Source organism: Falco biarmicus, chromosome 15 (genome assembly GCF_023638135.1).
Source record: "Falco biarmicus isolate bFalBia1 chromosome 15, bFalBia1.pri, whole genome shotgun sequence".
In the NCBI taxonomy this organism is placed as follows: domain Eukaryota; kingdom Metazoa; phylum Chordata; class Aves; order Falconiformes; family Falconidae; genus Falco; species Falco biarmicus.
This window is the reverse complement of record NC_079302.1, coordinates 12,882,656-12,908,722: the sequence shown is the minus strand read 5'-3', so window position 1 is coordinate 12,908,722 and position 26,067 is coordinate 12,882,656. Positions and strand designations below refer to the sequence as shown.

The following is a 26,067-nucleotide window of genomic DNA, read 5'->3' as shown; positions in this document are numbered from 1 at the left end:
AGAAAATTATTAATGAGCCTGTGCTAGCTTTGCAAAGCCAAGGCCCAACCCAGACCCTTAAAAAGTTGTTAGAAACAAACCAGGAGCACAGCTCCCACAAGGCAGTAGGAACACTAACCCCCTCCACTCAACAAACTGTGCTCCACATACTGCCCTATCTCATAAAAAAAGCAGTCCAGCAGAGAGGTGCTGACTACTGCCACCGCTGCCAACCCTTTGCCAAAGCCTTGAGCAGTACAGACTACTCCAGCCTCACCTTTCCCCAGGGGACAGTTGGGGCAGGAACCCAAATTTGCAGGGAGAACACACTTCAAATCTGGCAAATCTGTCTGTACCCTCAATAAAAGCCAAACTTCTCACACACGGAGCTGAAGGCTTATGAACCTTTTGTAAGATGAACAGAAGTTCTTTCACTAACGCAACTGAGGATAAAAGACAAAAGGCACAATACTGAAGCCTAATACACAGGGAAGGAGAGAGTTAAAATTTACCTTCCAAGAGAAAATATTCTACAGCTCCATGGATCCCTTCATCTGCATCCACAGCAAGCAGCTTGTATACTTCAGTACCTCCCACAGCTTCAGGGGAAACCACAGCCAAGAACGGGAAGGGCTCCATGGCCCATTCAGGTACGTTGTCATTCACGTCTGTCACAGTAAGGGACAAATGCACCAAGTACCAATCCTTTCCTAATGGTCACAGAAAAATGAAGAAATACTTAGCTACTTAATGGCACTCAGAGTAACAGAAACATGTAGCAAGTCCTGAGTATGCATTTTCTGCAATGTTGGCACGCAATCCAGAAAAATTTGGGGTTTAAGGCTCTTCTGTAATCAATGCATTTTTACATTTTCATCAAAAAAATCTGTTACCATGTACATCCAAGTCTTGCAAAGTCTTCTCAACTCTAACCCAGATAACTTGTGTGTGTTACGTATTGTACTTCTGCAGTCAGAAGCGTTGGGAGGCCTGCCGTAAGGATGCTCAATTTGGCTTCTCCAGCCAAATGTCCTTTATAACTTTGCATGTGAAGCCAGGTTCCAAAAATAAACCGAAATTGCCGTTTTACTAAAGAAGACTGACACTGAGGTAAGAGTACTGTAGCCCACACTGCTATTGCTCTGCCCTTGTATAATTCCCTTCAACATTCAGACAGGCTCTGTGAAAGAAGCTGCATGTTTTCTCCTCTGTGTAGCACAGAAGAAGCCAGAAGGACCATCAAAAAGCCATCAAAAAATCATGATGTAAAAAGCAGCATGGATATTATTTCTCACTACCTAATACTAACTAGAACCACATGTGTTTCAAAGAGATGTTTCATGTCAGAATGTGCGTTCCAAAAGTTCCAGGGCAGCCAGCCCAAGACACTTGAGGAAACCTCAGAGGAGGGGACTTGTCAGACACTGATCTGAGCCTGAGGTCAAAATACACCACGGTGACCCACACAAGGTAAGTTCTAAATGAGAAGTACCAAATGAGATCAGTGTCTGCTCAAACACTCCAAAGGTTTTAATTAAAACGTTGTGCAGAAAAAGTGCAAAAGGAAGACGTTAGCATCAAAATTGTGTGTCTCTTCTCAAAAGAGCAGGTCTTGTGCAAGCTGTCAAAAGTTTGTAAATAGCCACTCTTAGCTCAGTTTACCCAGGCATACTGCAGGCTTAAAATAGCAATCAGTAAATCAGAAGCTGAGTTAAGAACCTTTGAAAATCTGCCTCTATAATAGCAAGATCTATTGAGGATTTGAATGCCACCTTGGTAACCCTGCCAGGAGTAGAAAGGTTACTGACCTTTGTCTCTCTGGAGTTTGAAAATCAATCCCCCCCTAATCAAGCCTGGAACTCACTCTGTTTCAAGTTCTCCTAAAGTTCGTAACACACATGTATTCCTCTACCAAAATATAAGTCACAACCAAAGAACTGATTTTTATTGAACAAGTAGCACTAAACCTGGGACACAAACTCTACTCTTGTCACTTACTGTGGGTTCACTGAACATTAATATGCTGGTACTTAGTACATAATCATAACTGAGAAATTCCTCTGTGGAAAACCGCATCAGGACTAAGATTAATCCTCACAATGCTCCAGCAGACTTTACTAATCAAAAACTAAAAGGGTTTGGGCATGTTCCTCCAGCTACTTTTGTTTTAATAGTTAAGAGACCTTACTGTCATTTGACATCATGGCAAGATCGAACCTTTCAGCAAGATCTTGGTTACCTCTGAAACATCTGGATACTCCTAAAATTTTGTTAGGATGGCTGGCAGGAACTGCAACATACACAGTCAATAAGACAGGCGTAAGTGCCTCTTTTGACCAGATACATTTCCACTGCATCTGACCTTACAGGTCTTATTGGTGTGTTATCTTCTTCCATCAACCACTGACAATCTGATTCATAAGCAAAAATAACAAATAAAATCATCATGATTTCACTTTCAGATAAAGGCAGTCTGGAGGAAAATGACTGTAAGTTAGTTTTCCCTTGACTGCGTACCATATCTCAAAGCAAAAACTGTAACGAACCCACCAAACAGGACTGTACTTCTCGGCACAGAGACGTACAAATGTGACCTGACAACCTGTAGAAACAACATCACGGTGCCCAGCGAAGCATGACCAGACAAGGACTTGCCAGAGGACAAGGAGTGTGATGAAGAGACTGACATGGACAATAATGTGTATCATGTATGTCTAGCAGGACAATGTAAGAATTTCAAAGTATATGTTTGTGAACATGATTTTTTAAAGCCTAACTCCTCATTCTAATGAGCGCAGCAAATATTTAAATGCTTTTCATTTGTTCATTTTTCATTTCATTTAAAAGCATTTTTCATTCATAATGACACATACATTCCAAAATGCAGTCTCTCATAAATTTTGTAACTGACATCGCTGCTTGCCTACAGAGTAGTTGTGTTTTCCTAGAGAATGGAGCTTAAACCAGACTGTTACCTGATTTTTAATAAGGTATAAAAAATTAATTTTCTCCCCTATTTATGAAAATTATTTGTGCTTCAAGACAGTGGAAGGAAGGAAATTCTAGAAAGATACATCTCTCAAGAGTTCAGGTGTCTCAACGCCTCTTTCCACCAAAATACCCTCCCTTATGTTTCTTGCAAACATATTAATTATACATGCACATCAGTATATTAACAGTAGTAGTACATTATTAAGTATCTGCATTCATACTATGATTAATAGTAGTTTATTAGTAGTACACGTGCAGTATTATTGCTACATTATGGGATAAATAATATGTTACAATTCCACTCAAATCTTAGCAGAAACAGCTTAGAACTGGTAATCCCCTGTGGATTTGGGTTAAATCCCACACAGAGAGGTCCTACTTAAAAATCATCTTTTCCAAATACCAGGCCCCAACAACAAGTGGAGATACCTGTAACTATATTCAGCAGTGCAAGTCAACCCACTCCTAAGTCAGGATTCTGACACAGGCTTAATTATCCCTAAAAGAATTTTCAAACTGTTTTGTAACACACTACTAAAAGAACTTCCTCAATATTAAATGCTAGATACTTGACATTCAAGCCAGGCACACCGCAGGTATCTTACACAATGTCATCCATTGAAAAAAAAAAAAATCCTAGTAAAAGCTTACTTCTGCTAATTACACTGCTGGCACACATGCAGGTTTTGTATTTGACAGATTTGCTTCCCTAGCATCAGAGAACAGAAAAATTTAAGTTGCTTTCTCAGAGATACTGAGCAATGAGAAATAAAACTCAAAATGGCTCTTGCACATAAGCATGATAGTAACATAACACTGGAAGATTTTATATCAAAAATTAGCATTTTTTAAAGTCATACAGACAATAATACTTCATATTCAGAGGGTAAAGTCATACTTTCTGATCAAATAAAAATATTTTTTCCTTTTCTTATTTTTCTACACTATGGAAACTAATAAAAACGGGTTCTGCAAGCAGACTGCTTTTCCCATATATTTGCAAACACCACTTATTTGCCCTTTGCAATATCAAAACTAAGCCGTCTCTACAGCTCTCTTTCCAATGTATATAAAAAATTCAAGCTAAAATTATAAACTCTAGTCCAGAGGGTTTTCCTGCTTTAGCTGCTTAATTCCCTATTACAGTTTGTGTATCATCAAAAATCCTTCTTAGGGCAGCTCATCCTGAAGTCTGCTTTTTCTCTGATATTCCCTCCAGCTGGAATTACTTCCTTTTAACTTAACTGACAAAAGCTGCAGCACTGAAATTCACTCCCTATCATCAAAATAAGTCTTCATAATCCACTGCAGAAACCTCATCACAGGTGTCTACCTATAATTGCTTATTTTTCATGCCTATCTGAAAACTGATAAACAGAAGCATTTATTATATTGCCTTTCTCTTAATTCCAACTACATTAGGTAACATAATACACTGGCTGGCCCAACTTTCTGCTCACAGGAAATATGTGATATGCCACAACGCACAGTTTTCATCCTTTAAAAAAAAAGGCAAAATATTAAGTGACTTTACGTGACTTGCTGTGAAGTTTAACCATAGCAAAAATGCTCTTTAAAAGGAGCAATAAGTCACTAAAAAAAAAAAAAATAGGAGAAAGTGTCTCTAAAATACCTATCTTCAGCTCTGTAGGCAAACTCAGAGATCCATACAGCTAATGAAATCAGTTCTCTACCAACGTACTCTGCGTAAGAATCACACATTAACATAATCCAACTGTTGGTTTATATAGCAGAAGCATTTCAAAGAAAGTCATTTCACCTTCATAATACCCCTAGGTGTTAGACTTCCATCATTTTATGTTAGACTAACTTAGCACTACACCTGTATAACCTTTCAACAGATGTAAAAAACATAGACCACCTCAGCTATCTGAGGAAAGTGATTTAGTAAAATCAGAATCACTGTACATCCAATAACATTCCTTAAAGTCCACAAGGTCCAAGCCATAATACAGACAGGATTTGCGCAGTATCTAAAATCTCCCTAGTTTTAAGACAGAATTCACTTTTCTGAAAGGAAGTTATTTCTCCAAGCATAAAAATTTGTTATTCAAACGCCTTTCAGAAAACAGCAGTGTAGATAAAGGACACTGTCTGCTGTCAGCCTTCTCACTAGATTCCTCCACGATCAAAAGGCAGGCAGTGCCTCATTAAGCACAGTTGTTAAGATTGAGAAACTTTATAATAAAGGTAGAGTTAAATATATAGGAGAAAACACAATAGGTTAAAGTAACTACACAAAGTTAGAAATTTGATCCTTTGGTGAGATACAAACCACATTTGTATTATAAAATAAATGTTCTTATAAAAAAAAAAAACAAACAAAACACAACAACAACAAAAAAGAAAACAGGAAAAGACCTTAATACTCATACACTATAAAGATTGAGTTACATACTTTGTCCAAAAAGCCTAGGAAAATTTATTAGAAATTTAAAAGGGTCACAAGCTTGTAAAATAATCAGTGAATTTTCATGTCAAATTTAAGACATATAGAGGGACCGTGTCTTTAGAAGGAACAGAAAGCCCTCTCAGAATCATGAACTTCTAGGGGAGTCCAAGTTAAAGACTTGTCAAAATTTAAGAACATACTGAAAATTACAAGTGACCAAACATCTTGATTGGATAATAGTCCCTTTCTTCTTTAGGTTCTTCACTAGTTCCTTATGGCACTACCAAATCCAGGTGTACCTGACAAAATTATTTCATGGTGTTCACCATGAATTTTCTAGGAAACTGTTTCAACATGAAGTAACAGGAACTAGCTCCTCCAACCTGGTGTCGAAGTTGGGTTATAAAGATTCATTGGATTGCATACAGATACTGCAAATTAATAAATCCTGTCATTTCATAGAGCAACTGGGAAAACACTATTCCCCCACCTACCTATATTCTTACACCAAGGGTGACAGGACGGAGGAGAGGGCTTTAATACTTGATCATTCAGTTAACGACAATTTTTGAATGTTACGCTGGTCAAACCAAGCCTTGAAAATCATGCATGCTGAAACAGTTTGACTGCAATTTCAAATACTGTAGGCTGGAGTTGCCTCTAAACCCATCTTTCACCATGTCAAATTATAGAAGATGCTGTCACTCTGAAATCAAACATATTCTCAGACTTCTGATTGTATTAGGATTATAGGACTGTCTTTTGTCTCAGAAATCCAATGGATACTTCTATAAAACAAGACTTGAAAATGAAACCCTCGTATTCATTAAAAACGTAGGCTTCTCTGCATCAGTGTAATTGATAAAACTGACAATGCCAGACATTCTGATTTTAAAAAACCAGAAAATACAGACTATGTACTTGACTGAACATGTCTCTACAATTGTGGACAATTACTATACATTCCTTAAATGTACTGATGGAAAAGTTATTATATTATTATGATTAAACAATAATGGGTGAGAAGCTAGGTTGCTCCTGGCATTTTTAGGTCATTTCAATTTATTTTTAAAAGGCAAGTATGAGAATGTTAAAAGTCTTGCAAAGTCTTTATGTCAACATCGTTATTACATACTGGTCTACATCTATCAGCAACTTAAGTATTCAAGTTAATTGTTTGGGTTTTTTAAGTTGCTCCAATTTCTAAGATTTTCACCTGAAATAGACAAATGTTTTTTGAAAACTTAGGGGTTTGTTATTTGTTTGGGTTACTGCAAGCAAAATATTTGGGGCTTGGTTGAGAGGGCATTGTTGTTTTGAAGAGGCTTTGCAAATATCATACTGAACTCTTTAACACCTCACCCTATAATATGTCTAATTCATCTAAAATATTTACTCAAAGTTTGGGAAGATACACTTCCAGAAAAAAATCTTATGTCCTAAGCCTCTAGCTGCAATCAGGAGAAAGCTCATTTCCCATTTTCATACCATAACATGAGATAAAAGCTGCTGGTTTTTGTAGCAAGTCCTACTGTATATCCTTTAAAATATAGGACGATTATGCACAAACATTTCTCTACTGTCATTTCTGACAATTCATGAAGTATATGATGGGCTACTTTTAAGTACAGTAGTTTGCTCATTCATAAAACATAAACCTTCTAAAGGGATAACTTTGATGGGCTCAAGCTGTGGACAGCCCACACTCCCTCCTAATATGCCTTATCATTTTTGCAGATAGAATAATGACAGTCTGTCATGTCTCTGTTCCTTACCCTCATATGGCTTTTAAAACAGAAGTTAAAGCAAGCCAGAAAAAAAAAGTACAAAAGTAAAGAAAGCATCAGAGGAGCTAAATCATCATGGCAGAGTGGTTCTTAATATAAATTACCAATTAAAAAGAGAGTAAAGTGATAAACATGTTATCAGGGACTTCCCAGTGTGGTATCCATCTGCTGAGAGTGGCAGGCAAGAAAACAAGCGTGCCCAGATGTGAAGTAATAACTACAAATTAATAATCCCAACAGACATCCTTAAATAACAAAATGTGTCTTAATAAATGATTAATTAATTGCCAAAAAGCATTATTGTAATGAGACAACTTAGCTAAAGAGGTAGCAGCTACCATACTGCTGTCAGATGGTAAGTTCTTTTGCCATTTTCCTTCGTATGTCTTGGGGAAAATCTGGTTTCTTTCTCTGTAGCCCATCATGTGCAAGGAAAAAAACCAAAAGAAAGGGGGTGGGGGGGGGTGGGGGGGGGGGGGTGGAGAGAGAGAGAGAGCTTCACCAACAACAGCCTGCTATACTTCTCTGTATCATTATGCACAGAGTCTTTTGAACTAACATTATCTGGACTGCAAACCTAAACACATGAACGAAAGGAAATCATTATTAATTTTCATCTTCCAGAAAAGGAAAAAGAGAAAACTGACCATGGTACATCACATACCAACATTTTATGTACCATCAGTAAACTGAAGCCTACTCATACCACGCTGAACTCTTGTCATTAAGGCTAGGAAAAAGCAATAAACTGTTATCTGCTGGGAGAAAGGACACCACGCTGTGAGACTTCACAAACATTTTTTTTCAGCAGGGAAGAATGACTGATGAACCTCAGTTTCCATTTCAAACTGTGCTGAGGAGCAAGCTGTCACATTGACAAAGCCTTCCTTATCCATTTCAACCCTCTTTTGCTCTATCGTCCCCAACTGTCCTCATCCCAGAGCTAGTACTTCCTTAACACTGACTTGTCTATGCAATTCCCATTTAAAGAAGTAAAAAAATGGATATGCATAAGATTAATCATCTAAGGCAATAAAATTTCTATTTAAAAAATCAGACCTCTTATCAGAAAAACGAAAAAAGTGCAGTTTGTCTGAAACACTGTATATTACTAAATACTGTCTATTAAGTGAATCAAAAAGAAACTGTCTTCAAAATACTGCATTTGTCCCCTGTCTACACCAAAACACTTTGAAGTCAAAGGAAAATCTACTGTAGGCTAAGTCTCAGTCTCCTGTTTATTCTAAAACCTAAACTCAAACATACCAAGGTTTAAAGATATTCTACCTACAAATTTCCGGACACTACACTTCTAAGACAAATTGGGAAAAAGGTTAGGAAAAACTGAAACAAAATTATTTCATAATCAAATGAAGTGTAACATAATTGCCATGTCAGTCAGAGAATCAATGTCCAACTGGAGACGTTCTAAACCAGCTTTGAGGAAGATCCTATCTACATGTTCTATAATTTACTCAGATTAACAGATCTGTGCTGAAATTTAGTTAGATGTTAAAAGAGAAAAAAAACATTTGGCAGAAACTAAATGTTTGACATGATTAACAGCCAGAAGATCTAAAGTTTTGGTGTTCAAGTCCCAACAGTCTCACAAAGATATTTTTAATCTGACTGCTTGGAGTAGAAAGCATATAGTATCAAAACATTCAGACTGAATAGACATCAACATGGTGGTCTACAGCTTCCCCAGACATTCCTTTCTACCACATATAAGTCACCTTCCAAACCTGTAAACACCCATAGTTGTCCCAAATGCACACAGAATGTACGTTTCCTTTTGCCTTAATGTTTCCTTTTGCCTTAATAGCATGAAACCCACCTGCTGGATTACATGATTATTTCAACTTCAACCCAGCTTGATGTGTAACTGTTAACATGGTTGCAATTCATAAAAGTAGTATTAAGAACTATGTAAGATAAAACATCACCCAGAAGCTACTTAATTCTTAGGGATGATCCCAACAGAATCAATACAGCTAGTGAGGGACTAAGGCCTCAGATAAAATTAAAACAGATGATCCTTGGCTTCCAAGCATGAAAACCATCAAGGTTTCAAATATATGTATCACTAAAATTGGTACCTCCATTCTGTATGTCGATTTAAACAGGACAAATATACTTGAACATGTAAGTGACTGCCATTAACTATTTGGAAGGCATGTCAAACATCACCCTTTGTAAATCCTCTGATAAGAAAAAATGAATGACAGAGGATTACAAAGCTAATGACCATGGATCAAGTAAGGTCAAAGGAGCTTGAGACAACGGAGGATTAGAAAGACAGGACCTTTCATGCACTTCCCCCAAATATTAATGGACTAATAATGGCTCCTTCTCAAATTAAATGCTAGCTTTATGTTAAAATATTAATGTGTATGGCAGTTAAATTCTGCCTTCTGTTCACTCGGTAAAACTTAAAATAGTATCATGCTTTTGTGAAGAATAAATAAATAAATCCCAACAAATTAAATGGGATAAAATCTTCAATGCTACAGAAAATGTGAGCATAACCATCACTCCTTCCAGGCAAGGTCAAACAAAGAATATAGCCCAGGGCTGAGTGATCAGGTATCACTAGAGGAATTTGCTCATCAAGGACCAAGTGCCAAAGAACATACTCATGAAGTTAAGCTTTGCGATTTTGGAATTCTGTTTAGCATCTTGTGGCTCAAACTAATATATGGGATTTTTCCTGGTGTTCCTCTTTGGTTTGGGGTTGTGGAGTCTGTGGTTTTTCTTTTGGCCAACATATCTATCTGTAAATTACAAAAAATGTAAATATTGTTGAGCTGTATTCCTATTTCAAATTAGTGGTTTCAGCTCTCAAGATTGAATTTTCTGTCCAAATGTCCAGGCAGAGCAACTTAAGCTCTCCAGGTAGTCAGGGTACATAGAGTATTTTATACAAATGCACACACACTGCTGCTGAAGTTGCAGAATTTAACTGCCCAGGAGCAGCAAGAAAGGGCTGCTCTGCAGGGTAAGGTGAAATGGGAGCCAAGGCAGGCAGGGGCAGGGACCTCACAGCCACAGACCGCCATCCCAGGCTAGGACATCCCATGCTATAAACGTGGTTCATCCAACAGTCCAGTGGTCACCAAACAAACCCAGTGGTCACCAGACAAAGGCGCAGTGAGGGGGTGGGTCTCGGATCAAGCGGGAAAGCAAGTCAGCAGGGCAGCGTCAGGGTGAGCAAGATGCACAGCCAGGTACAGCACACCCCCGGGGAGCTCAGGAAAGGACCTGAGCTTAAACGCAGCTCCTGGGACATGGGCCAGAGGCCACAGACAAGGCTTGTGACAACCAACTGTCTGATCCAAGATTAGCCAGCAGCATGGTGTCAGAGCTGGCCTTGAACACGGGCAGCCAAACCCAGGGAGCAGGGTGCTGCAGGACCATTATTGCACTGCAAGACCTGACAATCGTGTTGGACAGGCCAACCCTAACGAGATGGGTAACATCCTGCCAACCTATGAGGACTATCAGGCCTGAATGATCTGTGATCTCTTCTCTACTCCTTAAAACCAACTTCTGCCTGTCTTTAAACCTTCCTTTAAGAGTTCATGTGAGGAACTCACCTGAAGTTGAAATACAAAACAACAATTACCTCCTCTCTTGTCCGGGGCCTACAAGTACAGCAGAACCCATACCATAAAAAGGGCACTTAGCACTATAGGTTCGGGTTTTCCTGCTGCTACATTCCAGTGACTTCTGCTTCCAGAAAATACATAAACTATGTTAAAACTAAGTCTACAAACTATTCAATAGCCACAAAAAGATACAGAGTGAATAAAAGCAACTAGTAACTACTGTGTACTCTACAGATTGAAGTTAATTTTATTGTAGCACTAAAATACACAAAATATTTATTATTTCAAAGAATACCAAACTATGGATTTATTTTTTTTAATTGGCATCTATATTAAAAAAAAAAAAATCATTAAATTTACAACCAAAATATGACCAGTCAAAAAGTACCTACAGCATGTAGCTGCACTGGTAATGGCAATAGTGGTAATAGTTATTTGGCCACATCGCTACAATAAATCTTAGAGCTCAACTGCAGCTTTGCCAAAAAACCCAACCCTGCATGCCAAAGAGGTGTTCATACTGCAAATGCCCCTCAAAGCTACCCCTGACACAGGAAAACGTGTATCAGTGCCAAGACTATGGTCACACAACACCGTTCTACTAAGAAATGCTCTGAGTAGCGAGGAGTGAATCTGTTACATTAGTAGTTACTTCCCATCCCTAATGGAGTGAGCTAGGTTAGCTCATACCTTCAACAAGCTGCAACTCAAGAGTGAGAAAATCCTTCTTCTTCTATGAACGTGTGTAAGATTATCTGGATATTGAGATGCTTAAAGGTCTGGTTGCATCTGGAACAGTATTTACTTCAATGGAACACCAGCCCTGGACATATTGCTGTGTTGATTATCCAGGACAGAATTGGGAGGAAGCAAACAGAAAAGTATTTAAAATTCTATTTTAGCTGCAGAGAAAAAAATGGACACATATGCAGCCTGTTACATATCCTTTGTGTTCCTCTGAATAAAAATTAATTCAGGAACAGGACATCTCCTACAGAGTCCCATTTATGAACTAAAGGATGAGGGCTGCCACATAAACCAGGAAGAAATGCTGCTGAATGTTGCCTTGTTACCATATACCAGTCTTCTTGCTGCTACTTTGAAAACGCTCCACCAGCCAAAAAATATATATATATCCGTTTTTCTTCCTAGAGAAGTAGTAAGACCCCTTGTGCCACAATGCTTTTAAGCGCTCTTTACTACTTTAAGTAATGAAGTGCACATTACAAATGAATCATAATAAACTATATTGAAAATATAAAGGACAAAGAGGGTAGACATTATATGCTAAAGTATCTAAAAATCTTGTGATATCATTGCCTGCATTGAAGAAGAGGTTAATGCCAGAATTAATTATTGGTTAATTTTCAATTCTCAGCTACCAAGTGGCAAGAATTAGGGGAGTAGAAAACGAAAGAAATATTATTAAAAGAATTGATACCAACTTATACAACTTGAATATAAATCAACATCTGATACCACAAGCTCCAATACTAGAAAACCATAGCTGCTGAAATATTTATGGTTATGTACACTGTAAAATAAGCCAGTGCAACTGTTAACAGCAAAGCAAACAAACTGGAGAAAGAACCTGAACTTACACTTCTATTCACAACAAAATTCAATGTAACCTTCCCATGCTTTAATTCATCCTGAGAACTCACTGCTGTAAATACTGGGTGTTTTTTTCCTGGAGCTTTTGCAATCTTCTATAGTTCTTCCTTATTTTAGACTCACTAGAACATTAGTTCTGCTAGCCATCTTTCTCCTTCTCCTATCCCATCCTTTTGGTTATCCTTTCTCACATTACTGAAGTCTGGATTGCAAGGAAGGGAAGAGACATAACTTTCTAAATCTGTTTCAAATACCTATGCATTTTAACTCCTATTAAAAGGAGAATGTAAGAATTCTGCAACTAAAAAGTTTTATATGTGTCACTATTAAGCTTCATCTGATTAAAAAACTAGTGCTAATACAAGTGCCTTTTTTAATTTAGGCTCCTTTAAACAAAGAAACTTAAAATCACTCCATCTAAAGCACGCCATTTACACTATCCACAGTTAATTGCCATCTACCTCGTCTCACAGTCAGAATCTAGTTCTACACATTTCTAAAGAGATTATTATCTTACGACTTCATACTACTAGCAGTAATATAACAGGCTAGTAGAAAACACTCCAAACCATTTAATAAATAATAAGATGGTGAAAAAAAAAATCCTGAAAGTAAGTTGAAGTTGGTTTGGGTTTTTTTTTAACTGCATGAGCAAGCAGTGCTATGAGCAAGCATTGCTTTGGAAATGGACTCTGGCATGGCAGAGTGACAAGCTTTGTCACAGGCAACCTTGGACTTCTATATTGAGACTAGATAAGAGCAAAAACAATCACAAAGGTGAGATTAGCAGCAACCCGGGGCAAGGTTAGCTACCACTTTTCTAACATCACCTTCTCCATCCTGACAGAGGGAGCTGTGACACCTACAAAGTGCTGAAACTTGAGCTACGTGACAGAGTGGGTGAACATCCCAGAAGCATACTCAGATTGACCCGATAGATTTTGTCACCACCTCTGAGTACTGACATCCCTTGCTCAAGATTGAGTAGCAAAGAAAGGACACAGAAAGCATTTGTGTTTTGGAAACTGGCCTGTCAATCTCTTGGTTAGCAGCCAAAGCTCAAGCTGGAACACAGCGCAAAGCCAGCGCAAGTGACCGACCTGAACAGGCTGTAGTGACAGGTGACAAAAACCAAATGAGAACCAGAGAAGGATCTGAGAGTTGTTCCTCAGGACCCAAGTGAAATGAGTTGCTGATCTAGCCTGCTTCACAGAGGGAAGTATCCGCATCACTGAAACTGTCAGTATTAACTAGAATCCCTGCAGGCATCCTCAGGGATTTAACAGACACCAAGGAATAAACTGTCTCCCGCTCCCTATGGGCTGCCCCTCAGTCAGAAATCAGAAGAGATGAGGAAAGGGCTCCCAGGGAAAGCTTTCCATCCCCCCGCCTGCGCTGCTCTGCGGCTCACACACGTTACTCTGAGCAGTTGCACTGCTGCGAAGTCAGGTATTCACAAGCACCAGAAACCACATAATACAACCCCCCTTTCCAAACCTTTCCAAGATGAAAACAAGCCAACCACCTCATCCCTGCTGATACAATTTCCCCCAGAATACTCACATTCCAGACAACTGTCAGAACACTGTTACAATCACAAGCGACAGGAAAATAACAAGAGACAAGGTGAGTGTACAGAGACATCCATCACGCAGTGAACAGAAACTATGCTTAAACTAAGCTCTGTTTTCACTGGTGAAAAATATTAACCACGATGACAATTCAAAATTATAAAAGAATTTGAAAAACTAATAGGTGAAATCGGCCAGAGATAAATGAAACGAGCTATTCTACTTAACGCGAGTAAGACCCTGTGAATGAGGGCAATTTAAACCACAAACGCGCACATCGGACCCCTCCGATTTTTAAAAAAAGAGCAGCCCCTTCCACACAAAGGCACCAATCCTGCAAAAACTCACATCGCGCTTGTGATTCAAACTTGCTTAACTTTAGTAACGACTCAGCCCTCAGTGACTTCAGCTGCACGCTTCAACTTCAGCTCTTACGGGATCAGAGCGACGGGAAGCACCGCGGCAGAGAACACCTGTGTGTAAGAAGTGCGGTGCATCCCGCACGCTTTGTCTCAACGCGTCTGTACCACGAGCGAACGCTGCGGTGCCGCTCGCTGAGGGGTAAGAACCGCAACAGGTGGAGCAGCCGAACTCCGCCAGCGGCCCCACCGCTCCCCGCGCTCCCACGGCGCGGTACCGTCCCCGTCCCCTGCCGCGTGACGCCTCCCGTCACCGACAGTGCTGCGACGTCCACGACGTGAGGAAGGCTGCCTCCCGCACCGCGCTCAGCTACCGCCAGGCGCCGGCCGCCCCTCAGCGCACACACCGGCCCGGCTGCCCGCCGGGACGCGCGCCCTGCCGCGGGGGCGAGCACAGCCGCCGCCCGCGCCCCCCCCGCCCGCACCTACCTCGGCGCTCCCGGACGCGGACGACGATCTCCCAGGCGGCCGCCGCCTCCCGGTCCAGGCCCGCGGCCAGCCTCACCTCGCCGGTCTCCCGCTCCACGCGCACCGGCGACTCCTCGACGGGCGGCGCCACCAGCTCGAACCAGGCGGAGGCGAAGCGCGCCGGGGCCAGCGCGGCCAGGCGGCTGCCCGGGCGGGCGTCCTCGGGCAGGGAGAGCGCCAGCGGCGCGGCGGCGGGGCCCGGCGGCGGCGGAGCCCGGCGGCGGCGGCGGCGGGCGGCGGCGCGGGGCGGCGGGAGGCGCTTGGGCTGCGGCAGCACCTCCAGCTCCAGCGGCTCGCTGCGCAGCGCCGGCCGGCCGCGGTCCCGCGCGTAGAGGCGCAGCGGGATGGGCGCGCGCAGGTGGAGCAGGGAGCGCACCAGCACCACGCGCCCGCTGCGCGGCACCACGAAGAAGTGCGCGCTGCGCGGGAGGGCGAAGTAGCGCAGCTCGGCGTTGGCGCCCGCGTCCGCGTCCTCGGCGCGCGCCTGCCACACCTGCGACTTGAGCGCCAGCGTCTCCTCCACGCGCAGCTGCGTGACGCCGGGCCGCGGGCCGCCGACGAAGCGCGGCGCGTTGTCGTTGTCGTCCAGCACGCGGACGGTGAGGGCGGCCAGCTCGGCGGGCGCGGCGCCGCGCGGCACGCAGCGCTTGCAGCACAGCCCCAGGCGCAGCGCGTACAGCGCCCGCGCCTCGCGGTCCAGCGGGCGGCGGGTGCGCAGCCAGACGCGGGCCGTGCGGGCGTGCAGCGACACCTGGAAGTGCGAGTGGCCCTCGCCCAGCAGCTGCAGGCGCCAGCGGCGCCCCTGCACCTTGGCGCACCAGGGCTCGGGCCCCAGCCGCGTCAGGGGGATGCTCAGCCCGCGCACACGCGTGCCCGCCGGGCGGTTCTCCGCGACGTGGCCGCCGAACGAGGGTGTCCGGCGCGGGGCGGCGCGGGCGGCGGCCAGCGCCCAGCACAGCAGCAGGCAGCCGGCGACGCGCCGGGCTCCGCCGGGGCCCATGGCGGCGGCGAGCGGCGGCCGGCCGGGCTGGGCTCCCGCAGCGGCGCGGCGAGTGGGCGGGCGAGGAGGGGCCGCGGGGCCGGGCCGGGCGCGGGGCGGTGCCGGTCGCCGCCCTGCCGCCTGCGGGCGGGCTGAGCCGCCTCCGCCCTGGGGTGGCCCCGCCGGGGCACGAGCCTCCCTTCCTGCGCCAGCGGCCCCCGCCCTCCCCACAGCCACCTTCGGCCGCGTGCCCCGGGCATCCGGGCGGCGGCCCGCGGCTCCCCCGGCGCTCGGGCACCTGCTGGAAACGTTGTCCTGTCGGCTTCTGGATAGCTGCGCTTTGCAGAGTCCCGCTCTGCCCCACAGCTTGTGCCTGAGCGATGGCACTGGCCTGAAGGTACGTCCTTAGTCACAACCAGCTCCCTAACACCTCCAGATTTGTAAAGGTAAAGCAGTTTTTTAGGTGAAATGCAGCTTAACTAGAGGATGTTGCTCGTGGTAAACGGGGAGAAACAGAATCCAACGTTTCTTCAACAGCGTTGAACTTTCGGCACCAGTGAGTAAAACTGAAAGCCCAGCAAGACTGAATTTCACCGCTAAAGTTGACTGACTACCTAAGTCAGGTAGGTGGCAGGAAATGCTACTATAATAAGCAGTTCCTCTCCAAAACAGAATCGTGCTTTCAAGAGTGAAGTCAAACACAATATAAAATGGGCTCATGCCATACATAAATCACTTAATATTAATCATGCCGTACATAAATCACTTAAGATTAATTCCGAGATTAAAGAAAAGCAAAAAGAGATACTCTGTATTAGCGAAATTTCTCAAATGTCATTAGACTCGGGTGAATAATGGTTACTTTTCCTATAATAACTTAGGTGTTAGGTAAATAATGGTTACTTTTCCTATAAAACAGACACTGCATTTTCCTTATACTTCCCACCCACAACTGCAAAAAACTTTGTAAGCGCAATATCGTACCTTCCTGATTAGCCTTTTACAGAAGTTGGTAGCCTTTATGGGGAAATGGGAGTCCAGGATCAAGTAGGAAGACTGAGAGAGACTCTGAATGAAAAATCCAAGTGCTCTACTACCACAAGAGCGACCTTGCATTTCATCCTGCAAGTAATTAACAGAGATACAAATCATCAGCTTCACGCATTAATATATTGTCTCCGTTTATGGCTCATACTGTGTCTGTCCTTTTCCAATCAAGCAGCACCCTACTGTTGGCTGCACAGTAGCTGTGCTCGCCTTCCTCCCCTTTCACACCAACAGTCAGCAGCGATTTCAGACTGACAAATTTCTTTGGGGTCCAGGGCAGGGTAACTCCCACAGAACGGAACAGGCACAAGAACTTCCAAAACCAAAACATCTATCCCTAACATGCACTGAAGCACAGAAGAGGGTGGAAAGGGCTGACGACACGCCATCCTGAGATGGAACAGTGCTACATTATTTATTATGATAAAGCTCTGGTGGCCCATCAGAAAGGCAGAACCACCTACCTGGAACAAAATAAATTGATCTAGAGTACTAAACAGGAATTGTTTCTCCCATGCCTCAAACATGCCTGAGATTTCAAGCACTTTCAATTCTACTTTGGTATAAAAGCCATGGTGTAAGAAGCTGCTGTATCTGAATTCCAGTGCAGGCATGGATGTCTTGATTAGGATGAAATAATAAATGGGTCAATCTTTCATCCATTTCTCTAACAGAATTGAATCTTCATTTTAATTAGCAATAATAATAATAGCCAACATATATTCTTCAAAAAAAATTAAAATATTTCAGTTATATTGATGTACAAACGTCAGATAATGCAAATTCTTACCAGAAGTTTGCTTCACAGAGTTAAAATGTCCTTGAAATCTTTGTATAGATGCACCCCCCTAACCCCCTATACAGGATGTTATCTTCAGTGCTTTTGTGGTGGCTTTTTTTTTTTTTCCCCAGACTTAGAAAATGTCTGAAGTCTATGGCTTGTGTACAGAACAATGGGCGATACAGATTGGACTCAAGGTTTTATATGGCTCCAAAATAAAAGGAACTTTTCCAACAGTTCCCTGACTAGTAAGATGCTATGAAGAATCTACAACTAATATTTGATCAAAATTTGATCGAGCCATTTTGTGGGATCATTTCAGTGAGTCCTGTTTTCTACATCCACTAGGATTTCTCTGTGTAAAAAACTGTGAAAATATACCAGGAAGACCACTACATTTTGAAAGTTCATTCATTTCTGCATCAAAAATTCAACAGACATTTGAATTAATTTAGACACATACATGGTTCTAACTGACTTTAAAGATGAGCCTCATTCATGGTTTCACATGCAGAATTCAACCTACCTTATTTTAACCAGCATGTAGACAGAAAACTCAGAGATTTCACAAGGGTTTTTTAGTAAAATAGAGGCTTTATACTGTTGTTTGTTAAAAAATAAAAGGTTATTGATTTTTATAGTTCACTGCCCTATGGTAATCGTAGGCAAATACTTGAGACTCTAATCCTATTACTGACTCTACAAATTAGTGGGAATCTAAATTGGTGCCCTGGATACTTGTACAGTCAGAATCTTTCTGGCTTCAGCCCATCTCCACAAGTTCTGACCATATGGGCACCAACTTTACAATGCAAGCTCCTCAGCTCTTCAATTTCATGAGTTTCTTGAGATAGCCAATCTAGAGAGTATAATAAACTTTACACATTGTTTGCTTCCTTTTCCTGACTGTTCAACAGCACTCTCATCAGGGTTCTCTGAATGTTCCAGACCATTCTCCCATTTATAGCAATGCCTTCTATTTCTGTTAGCTCTAATTTTGGATTTGACAGTCAAGAAGCACCAGCTATTGCACTAAAGCAAGAATTCTTTTCTTGCTCCTGCGTTGAATTACCTGTGTGCGTCTTTCAATACAGTAATTAGAAGTTTCCCTCTTTTTTTCTCTGTAAAAGCCAGGACAAGATAGTCCCTGTGCTATTTTAGATGGCTTGTACATTGTCACGTTTTATAACAACACTTGTAGCTCCATTTTCTCAAATGCAACTGCAAGTGATAATCCTTTCCTGTATAATTTTGTAAACTAAGCCTAAATTATTCAGAAGTACAGCTGCTGTTGTCTAATCCTTGCTAGCTCTTTATGCAGCTTTCCCACTATACTTCACATTTTTTTCCTGGAATCTAGCAGCTGAATGAGTGCAAGAAACACCTTCTTATGCAGAATCCTTCCTCCAAAACCAAAAAACTGAGATATTTTCAATATCTTTCAGTATTTTATAACAATTACTTTCCAGTTCATTTCAACCAGCTGGAAGCCCCTTTCTGCTCTCAAGAACAGTGTGCGATATACAAGTCCAAGAAGGTTAGAATAAATGTTTTAATTACAATAATTTATGTAAGTGGGTATACTTATACAGTCAGAAACACCTCACTACATAATTTATCGTTAAATTAATTGAGCTATACATACATATAAAAAAAGTGAAATCTGAGCTGTGCTGAAATCAGACAATAAAGTCACAATAAATTCTCACTGAATAAACACTCTAATGGTACATTCTGTTTTCCCTGGCTGGTGCCTTACTACTTACCAGTTTAATTACATTATTAATAATCTCAGTAAATAGCTTGAAAATCTTTACAGAAAAGCTTTTCTTAAAAATCCTAAGTTTTCACATGATAAAAGTTTTTTTATTAATCAGAATTTTTACTTACGTGGCTGACAGAGTCAGTTCGCTTTTTTTAAAAATAATTACTTTAGTAAATAACTTTATATACTACTCTCTAAACACCCATCTTTCTCAAAACTGTGCTTCATCCCTATAAAGGCCTTAATAAAAAGTCTATGTGAGAAACAGACTGCTGTTTTTGCATTCAATATATAAAACAGAATGAATGCATAAGCCTGACACTAAATCTTAGTAAACCTTGCTTAGAGTATTTTTCAATTATTTGTATACATGCAGTAAACAGAAAAAATCAATTCATTCTTGCTTGGATTTCTTATTTATAAGTGTAATTCACCAAAATTTCAATATTTTTTGTTTTGGTCAGTACATTTCTCTGGGTTTCAGATTTCCATACCATTTTCACCTCAGCAGAACTAACGAGAACACATTGTCAGAATTTGCAGATTTGGCAAAGAAAACTTATCTGGTTCAATTCTGCCAAGGTTCCAGCAGAAGCCGGGCAGGTTTCTGGTGAGCTTCTCAGTATCCTGCCTAAAGGGATGTTGAGAAACCTGGCCTTCCAGATTGTGCAGTTCTGGGAAGCACTTCATATGGACTGTAGCCCTATGGCTTGGGATATTAAGGCCTCCAGGGTTTGGAGCAGACAACTGCTACAAAATCAGGGAGCCCAAATCTGCCAAAGTCAGTAGCTCTGAAAGGCACAGATGGACTGACCTAGATCCACTGTAACACTCTTGCACACAGATTTTCTAGATTTGAGAGGGGTTTGCTTGTAAGCGCTACAAACCAAATTTTTAAATATCACCCATCAGCACATTTAACAAAAAGGTACTTACAACAGGTTTATATAGAGTATCCTTTGAAGATAATGTTTGTTTAAATGACTGTGTCACACTATGAACACTGTGGCAGTACCAAACACTGGTGTCTGTACTCATTTGAAGTGTCTTATACTGTACATCAGAATTAGCAAGTGTGTCAGTTAGATCAACAGTTATAAGAAATATTCTGGTTTAGTGAGTAATAAAGAATGATATACTACCTACAAAGGCAGAAACTGCCTTTAAAGTTTTAAAGTAACTAGCTCATCTTCATCATTGAAAATTAAAGAATCTTTTGAATGATACAAACCTAAACTAATATTTTGACTTGGCTGACTTCCACCTCAAGCTCTTACATGTTAAAAAATTAAGCATATTATTTCTGGCAACTTAGAAACCAAAGCTTATGGCTGCAATCAGGGCATATGGAAAACCTATACAAGAGAATACAGAGAAAATACCCTTGTTTCCACAGCCCAAGGAATCAGTAAGGAATGATGCCTCCATGAAGGATTCATCAATCCTCCTTCATGTTATACAAAGGTGTGGTGAGACAACCTGAAGGCAGTCGGTCTACCCCTTATTTAATTCTATTGTAAATAATTTAGGTAAAAGACTGCTCAGGCAGCAGATCGCCTGCTTTTCTTGTGATGCAGTTATAACATTGAATTTTGTCCTGCTTCCACAACCCTTTCTTGGAACAGCTGCTAGCTCACCTGTGTGTGGAGTATGTAAAAATACTACAGGGGTCAGCTCAGATTTTCTCACCATACTTTGACCTAAGCAACAGTAAATGATAAAAGTAAAAAAGGAGCAAGCACTACTTTTTGTCCCAGTCTCACCTTGCCTTTCCAAGCTCTGGTCTTTTGATCACCTTCCTTTGCAGCATTTGGTCCAATCTGGCCTCCTTTTACCCTTGTGACTCTCTTTGCATTTCTATTCATGAAACAGCAGCCTAAAGGGGTACCAGACAGTGAGTTAAAGTGGATTAACTTAAATGTTTTAAATGCGCATCTTCTATTCCACAGACTCTTAAGTAAATATTTAGAACCAATACTGTTCCATACCATTTAGAGTCTCTGCCATAAACTAGAACAAAATTTAATAGTTACAATGCAATAAATACTTCTCTTAACAATGAAAAAGAAAAAGACCCAACAAATCTAGTGTTCTTCTTGTACCTGTGTCACTTCCAAAAACAAGTGAAGAAATAGCAATTGTTTATCTTTGTTACTAAAGAAAGCAGATATTCAATACACAGGAGAGAACTTCTAGGTTAATGCATTTGATTTTTACATGGTAGTATCTTTTGATAGAGCCACACTTCAAATTTATCAGATCCAAAGGATATGGAAGAGTTTGTTTAGGGTTGTTGTGGCAGGAGGTTAAAGCAAAAATTAATTTTGTGGGCAACAAGGGTATACTACCATATCTAAACTTAGCAAAAGTTTTAAAACTCCTAAATTAATACTTTCAGAAAAGTGCGAGTATCTAGCTTTATTACATAAAACAATACTACTGGCAACTACAATAGTTTAACTTAAAGAGATATTTCTAAACTGTCTGGTCCCTATTATTCATAGTTCAAGTGATTTACTTCGGAGCTGTGGAACGTGTTTCAGAATAAGCAATGTTCAGCTGCAAATACAGCTAAGGAAGCAGCACAATCCTGACCTTATCTTACCAGAAGTGCCTAACATGCTCAGCTAGGCTGAATACAATGGTTCTAGATTGTTAATACAGTCGTTCTGTTCAAATTAATTCCTATTTTGAATCTGAAATACAGTAAGAAAGTCCTTAAGATGGGACAATAAGACAGTATAGTCAACATTTGTCATTAATCAAGCCAACAAATAAGTAAGTGCTTCATTTTGTAGGAATGTAACAATACAGTAAATACTATTATAGGAGAATATGGTGCTATATTACAATTCCAAAAGAAAAACAGGATATTGTTTTAATCTATAGTCCACCCCTCATTTCATATATGTGCTGATAATGCAGAGTTCATGTTTTATTGGCTTTGCTGTGCTCCAGCTCATTAAACACAGCTGCTTCACGTGGGCACAATTACATTACCCAGAAAGAGAATGAACAATCTAAGGTATAAGGTTTTAGCCAAAAAAACCCCAAAGCATTCATGCTCTAATTCTTGATAAAGGAAAAGGAAAAATACTGCTGATGTTTAAAAAACCCTAAGGCATCAAAGTATACAAAGCAGTAAAAATCACATTAAATGTCTTCAGCCAGGTTAAACTATTGGCACTTCCACAGCAGAGCAAATCCATGAGTGATGACAACCCTAAAGTAGGAAAAACATGTATTAATTTCACTGCATTTTCCCATGGGCTGAAAGTTCCGCATGAACTCAAGTCTTTGCAGGCGTTGGGCTTAAGACCTGATTCAGTTTCTACTGAAATCTGTAAGATACTATCATTGACTTCACAGCCTCAGTATCAGACTTCAAATATATATAGCCTAACAAAACATTTGAGTGTGCTTCTCAGATTTGATGGCATTATATGGATTATATTCTTGCAAAATATTTGTTGTCTATTCTTTGAAATAAAAGGTAATACAAAAATCTATCTACAAAAATGTCATGAATATTTTTCCTTTTTTCATTCCTGTCTTTTACAATCTGAGATCTCCTCACGTCTGATTCACATGTCGACATAGTTTCATTTCCCGTTCTATTCTAATGTGCTTTGATATTGTTGCATACAAATCTTTGCAAACTCATGACCCAGACTGGCAACAATGTTTCTCAAGACCGTGTTTGTTTATTCAAAGTCCACTACTGAGGTGCCCATTCAGATTGTTGCATTGCAAATAATCCTTGTTAACCTTAGTGTGCTTGTTTATAGAGCAATGGAAATTAAAGGATAAATTTTCTGTGCCTTCAGTGGGCTTTGGAACAGGCACACTGTGATCACATAATAACTAATTAGATGGTTAAAATTCACTGTTAACAATTTAAGATCATATATTTAGTTTCCACTGTTGATATTTTTCTTTATTTCTCTCACATCAAATACTGAATTCAGTTTTCTTTTTTTAAAATATTACTTTTTAAAAATTGTCTTTCTTCACTTTCTGTAAAGTGGAAAAATGATGCAATGCTTATTTTGAAGGCACTGCAGTGTTTGCTAATTTTCTTTTTAAATTCCAATGACAATGCTTATGTGGTTAATTTTTACTAAGATTTTAATTTAGGCCACAGATGACTAAGAATGATTTCATCAAGCAAGGAATTCTAGTATATCTTCAATCAGAAGTACTAAACATAAAGTCTGCAGAGTGTTTTCATAGCTGTAGGTATTTTATTTTATTTTATTTTATTTACAGCTGCTTGAGGAAGGAGATGTTTTGTTCATTAGCTTATTCACGCATTGCCATTCTTCTGTTATTACTACAATAGAGTGTCATTTTAAGGATGATTATGAGGTTAACATAAGCATTGCTGAAAGAGACACACTGTTTACAGTGATTAAAAACTTGGGGGAAAAAAACCAGAGACGTTTCTAGAGCCCTCTAGTGTTTAAAATTAAGTCTTAAAGGGCTTGGGTAAGATCCTGCTTATCAAAATAAATATCCTTGAGATTTTTGCATCTCTCAAATGGTATTGATAACTTTTCCTGTCCCTCGAATGAATTACTAATATACATACAGTGAATTATTATTTGAAACCCAACTGATATTGAGCATCTTTTACAGCTGGCAAATGCATTCTTAAAGAATACAGAGTATTCCTCTTCAAAATATTCTTCTTCTGCAGTCACATTAAAAAAAAATGTTGTTACTTTAGTGCCAGAATGAGCTGTTTTTCATCCATTTAAAAAATTTAATTCTTCTAGAAGATTTCAGGAAATAATTTTTAGATTAGTTTCACTAAATTACATAGGTGTAATTAAAAAAAAAAAGAATCACAGTAACAAACAGAGTAACAAAATGTTCCTTTAGGCAACTGTCCTCTTTCCTAAAAGATTAGCCTGAATATTACATGCATGATCAGAACCTAAATTTTCAAATGGAATGGATCATACACACATCTAATCAACATAAAACCCTAACTAATGGAATGCAACAACAATGGACATACACTCAAGCATGAACATTTCCAGTTTCCCAATCTCAAAAAACAGCTGGTGTTATTACTTTTATGAAGGGTCTCGGTTCACACATCAACTGTCCCTTTCTTCATGCTTAGCCTTTCCATTTTCTGCCCTGTATCTTCTATGTAATCTTTACCTGCTTATGCACCCTAACCACCTTTACACCAGCAGCGTATACAACTGCTAGTACCAAATGTTGTAAGCATTCAGCAAAAATTATTTGACTTGATAACAACACAGACTAAATCTACCTGATAAACACCCCATATTACTTATGTGAGCCCAGTATAGCCACACCAGTCTAAGCCAATGAGGTAACAATAAATCTCATGTTATTTAGCAAGGTCTGATGTGACTGATAATGGGAAGAATTAATGCTATTAGTTTATCAGAATATAGAAGATACAGTATTTCTAGAACAACATATGTCATGTTAATAAACAGCTTGAGATGGCTGAGTATCTTTAAAGATTCTATAAAAAACCCTAGAAGTATTACCATATCAGTTGTGTTTAAATCAAACTTGCCTTTTAATGACATGAATTGTAACTCCTATTGAATTTGCTGATATTCATATCTGTGAAATTCGACCTGATGCCTCAGGTAAGACAAAATTGTAGCCACACAATGCTATATGAAACTTAACTACCACAACAGAATCCTATTTGTTGCCTTCTAAGCCGCCAAGCAACAAAGCCTACATATTGAGGGTTTTCAATAGCCCATTTTGCACTGGAAAATTTTGTCTGTTGAAGTACCTCAAAACAGGGTATATTAAAAAAAGGCTCTTAAAATGTATATTTTTAAATTACACACTATACATTCATATTAAAAATATATCTGTATTGTATAGAGAGATTCATTAGCAATATATAACGTTCTCTTCTATACACAGTATGTTTGTTATGTAATGTAGTTAACATAATTATATAGTGCTTACATTACATATGATATACCATATCTACTAGGTTGCACTGTAGGAGATGCACAGTTATCAGAAAATAAGTTTAAAAAATAAAAAGTCTTTTGAAAGCATTTCTTTTCTGTTTACCGTTCTTCATCAATATAAATGACACACAGGACTCTGTGGACATATCGTGTGTACAAAAATTTCAGGAATCCACTATTTCTGCAGCACAATTGAAAGTCCTGAACACTATGAAGCAACCTAACCAGTACTGAAAAACACATATCTGTTCTTTCATGTTTTCACATTAAGAGCTGTCCGGTTTGCAGAGGTAATGATATATACCTCTAGGCAGATGAGAAAGAAACTAGGCAGCTGACTAGCCAAAAATGATACACAACCTAAAGCACTGTGCTACATGTCTCCAGATTTTTTTTAATGAACCAAACTCTTCTTCTTTGCTTCCTGAATCTCATATTGTAATTGACAATAACTACGCCACCTTCTCAAAACATAAAAACTCATCAAATGCCAGCTCGCTGCTAATATACTCATTTAAAACAACTTATTAAGACATAACCTTTAAGTGTGTGAGCAAGCAATATGCAATCAAACACGCAACACAAATATCTATAAAGCTGGATGAAGTATTAGGATTATTGCAGCTTTCTCTGACTGAAGCAAAGCATATGGCGGTATAAT

The 26,067-nt window shown here is 40.1% G+C and overlaps 1 protein-coding gene across 6 annotated transcripts in view; it reads right to left on the bottom strand.

The window, feature by feature from the left end:
• LOC130159241 (neural-cadherin-like) overlaps positions 1-15,872 on the bottom strand; it is a 67,129-nt gene extending 51,257 nt beyond the window's left edge. For all 6 annotated transcript variants that reach the window (XR_008825677.1, XR_008825676.1, XM_056360632.1 and 3 more), the window contains exons 1-2: positions 14,812-15,872; positions 492-689 (exon numbers count right to left, since the gene is read on the bottom strand). Coding sequence is in view for 4 of the 6 variants with exons in the window: in XM_056360632.1 (XP_056216607.1) it covers positions 492-689; positions 14,812-15,850 (1,237 nt within the window). In the remaining 2 variants the exon portion in view is untranslated. The remainder of the gene's footprint in view (positions 1-491; positions 690-14,811) is intronic.
• Between the last annotated feature and the right edge of the window lie 10,195 nt (positions 15,873-26,067).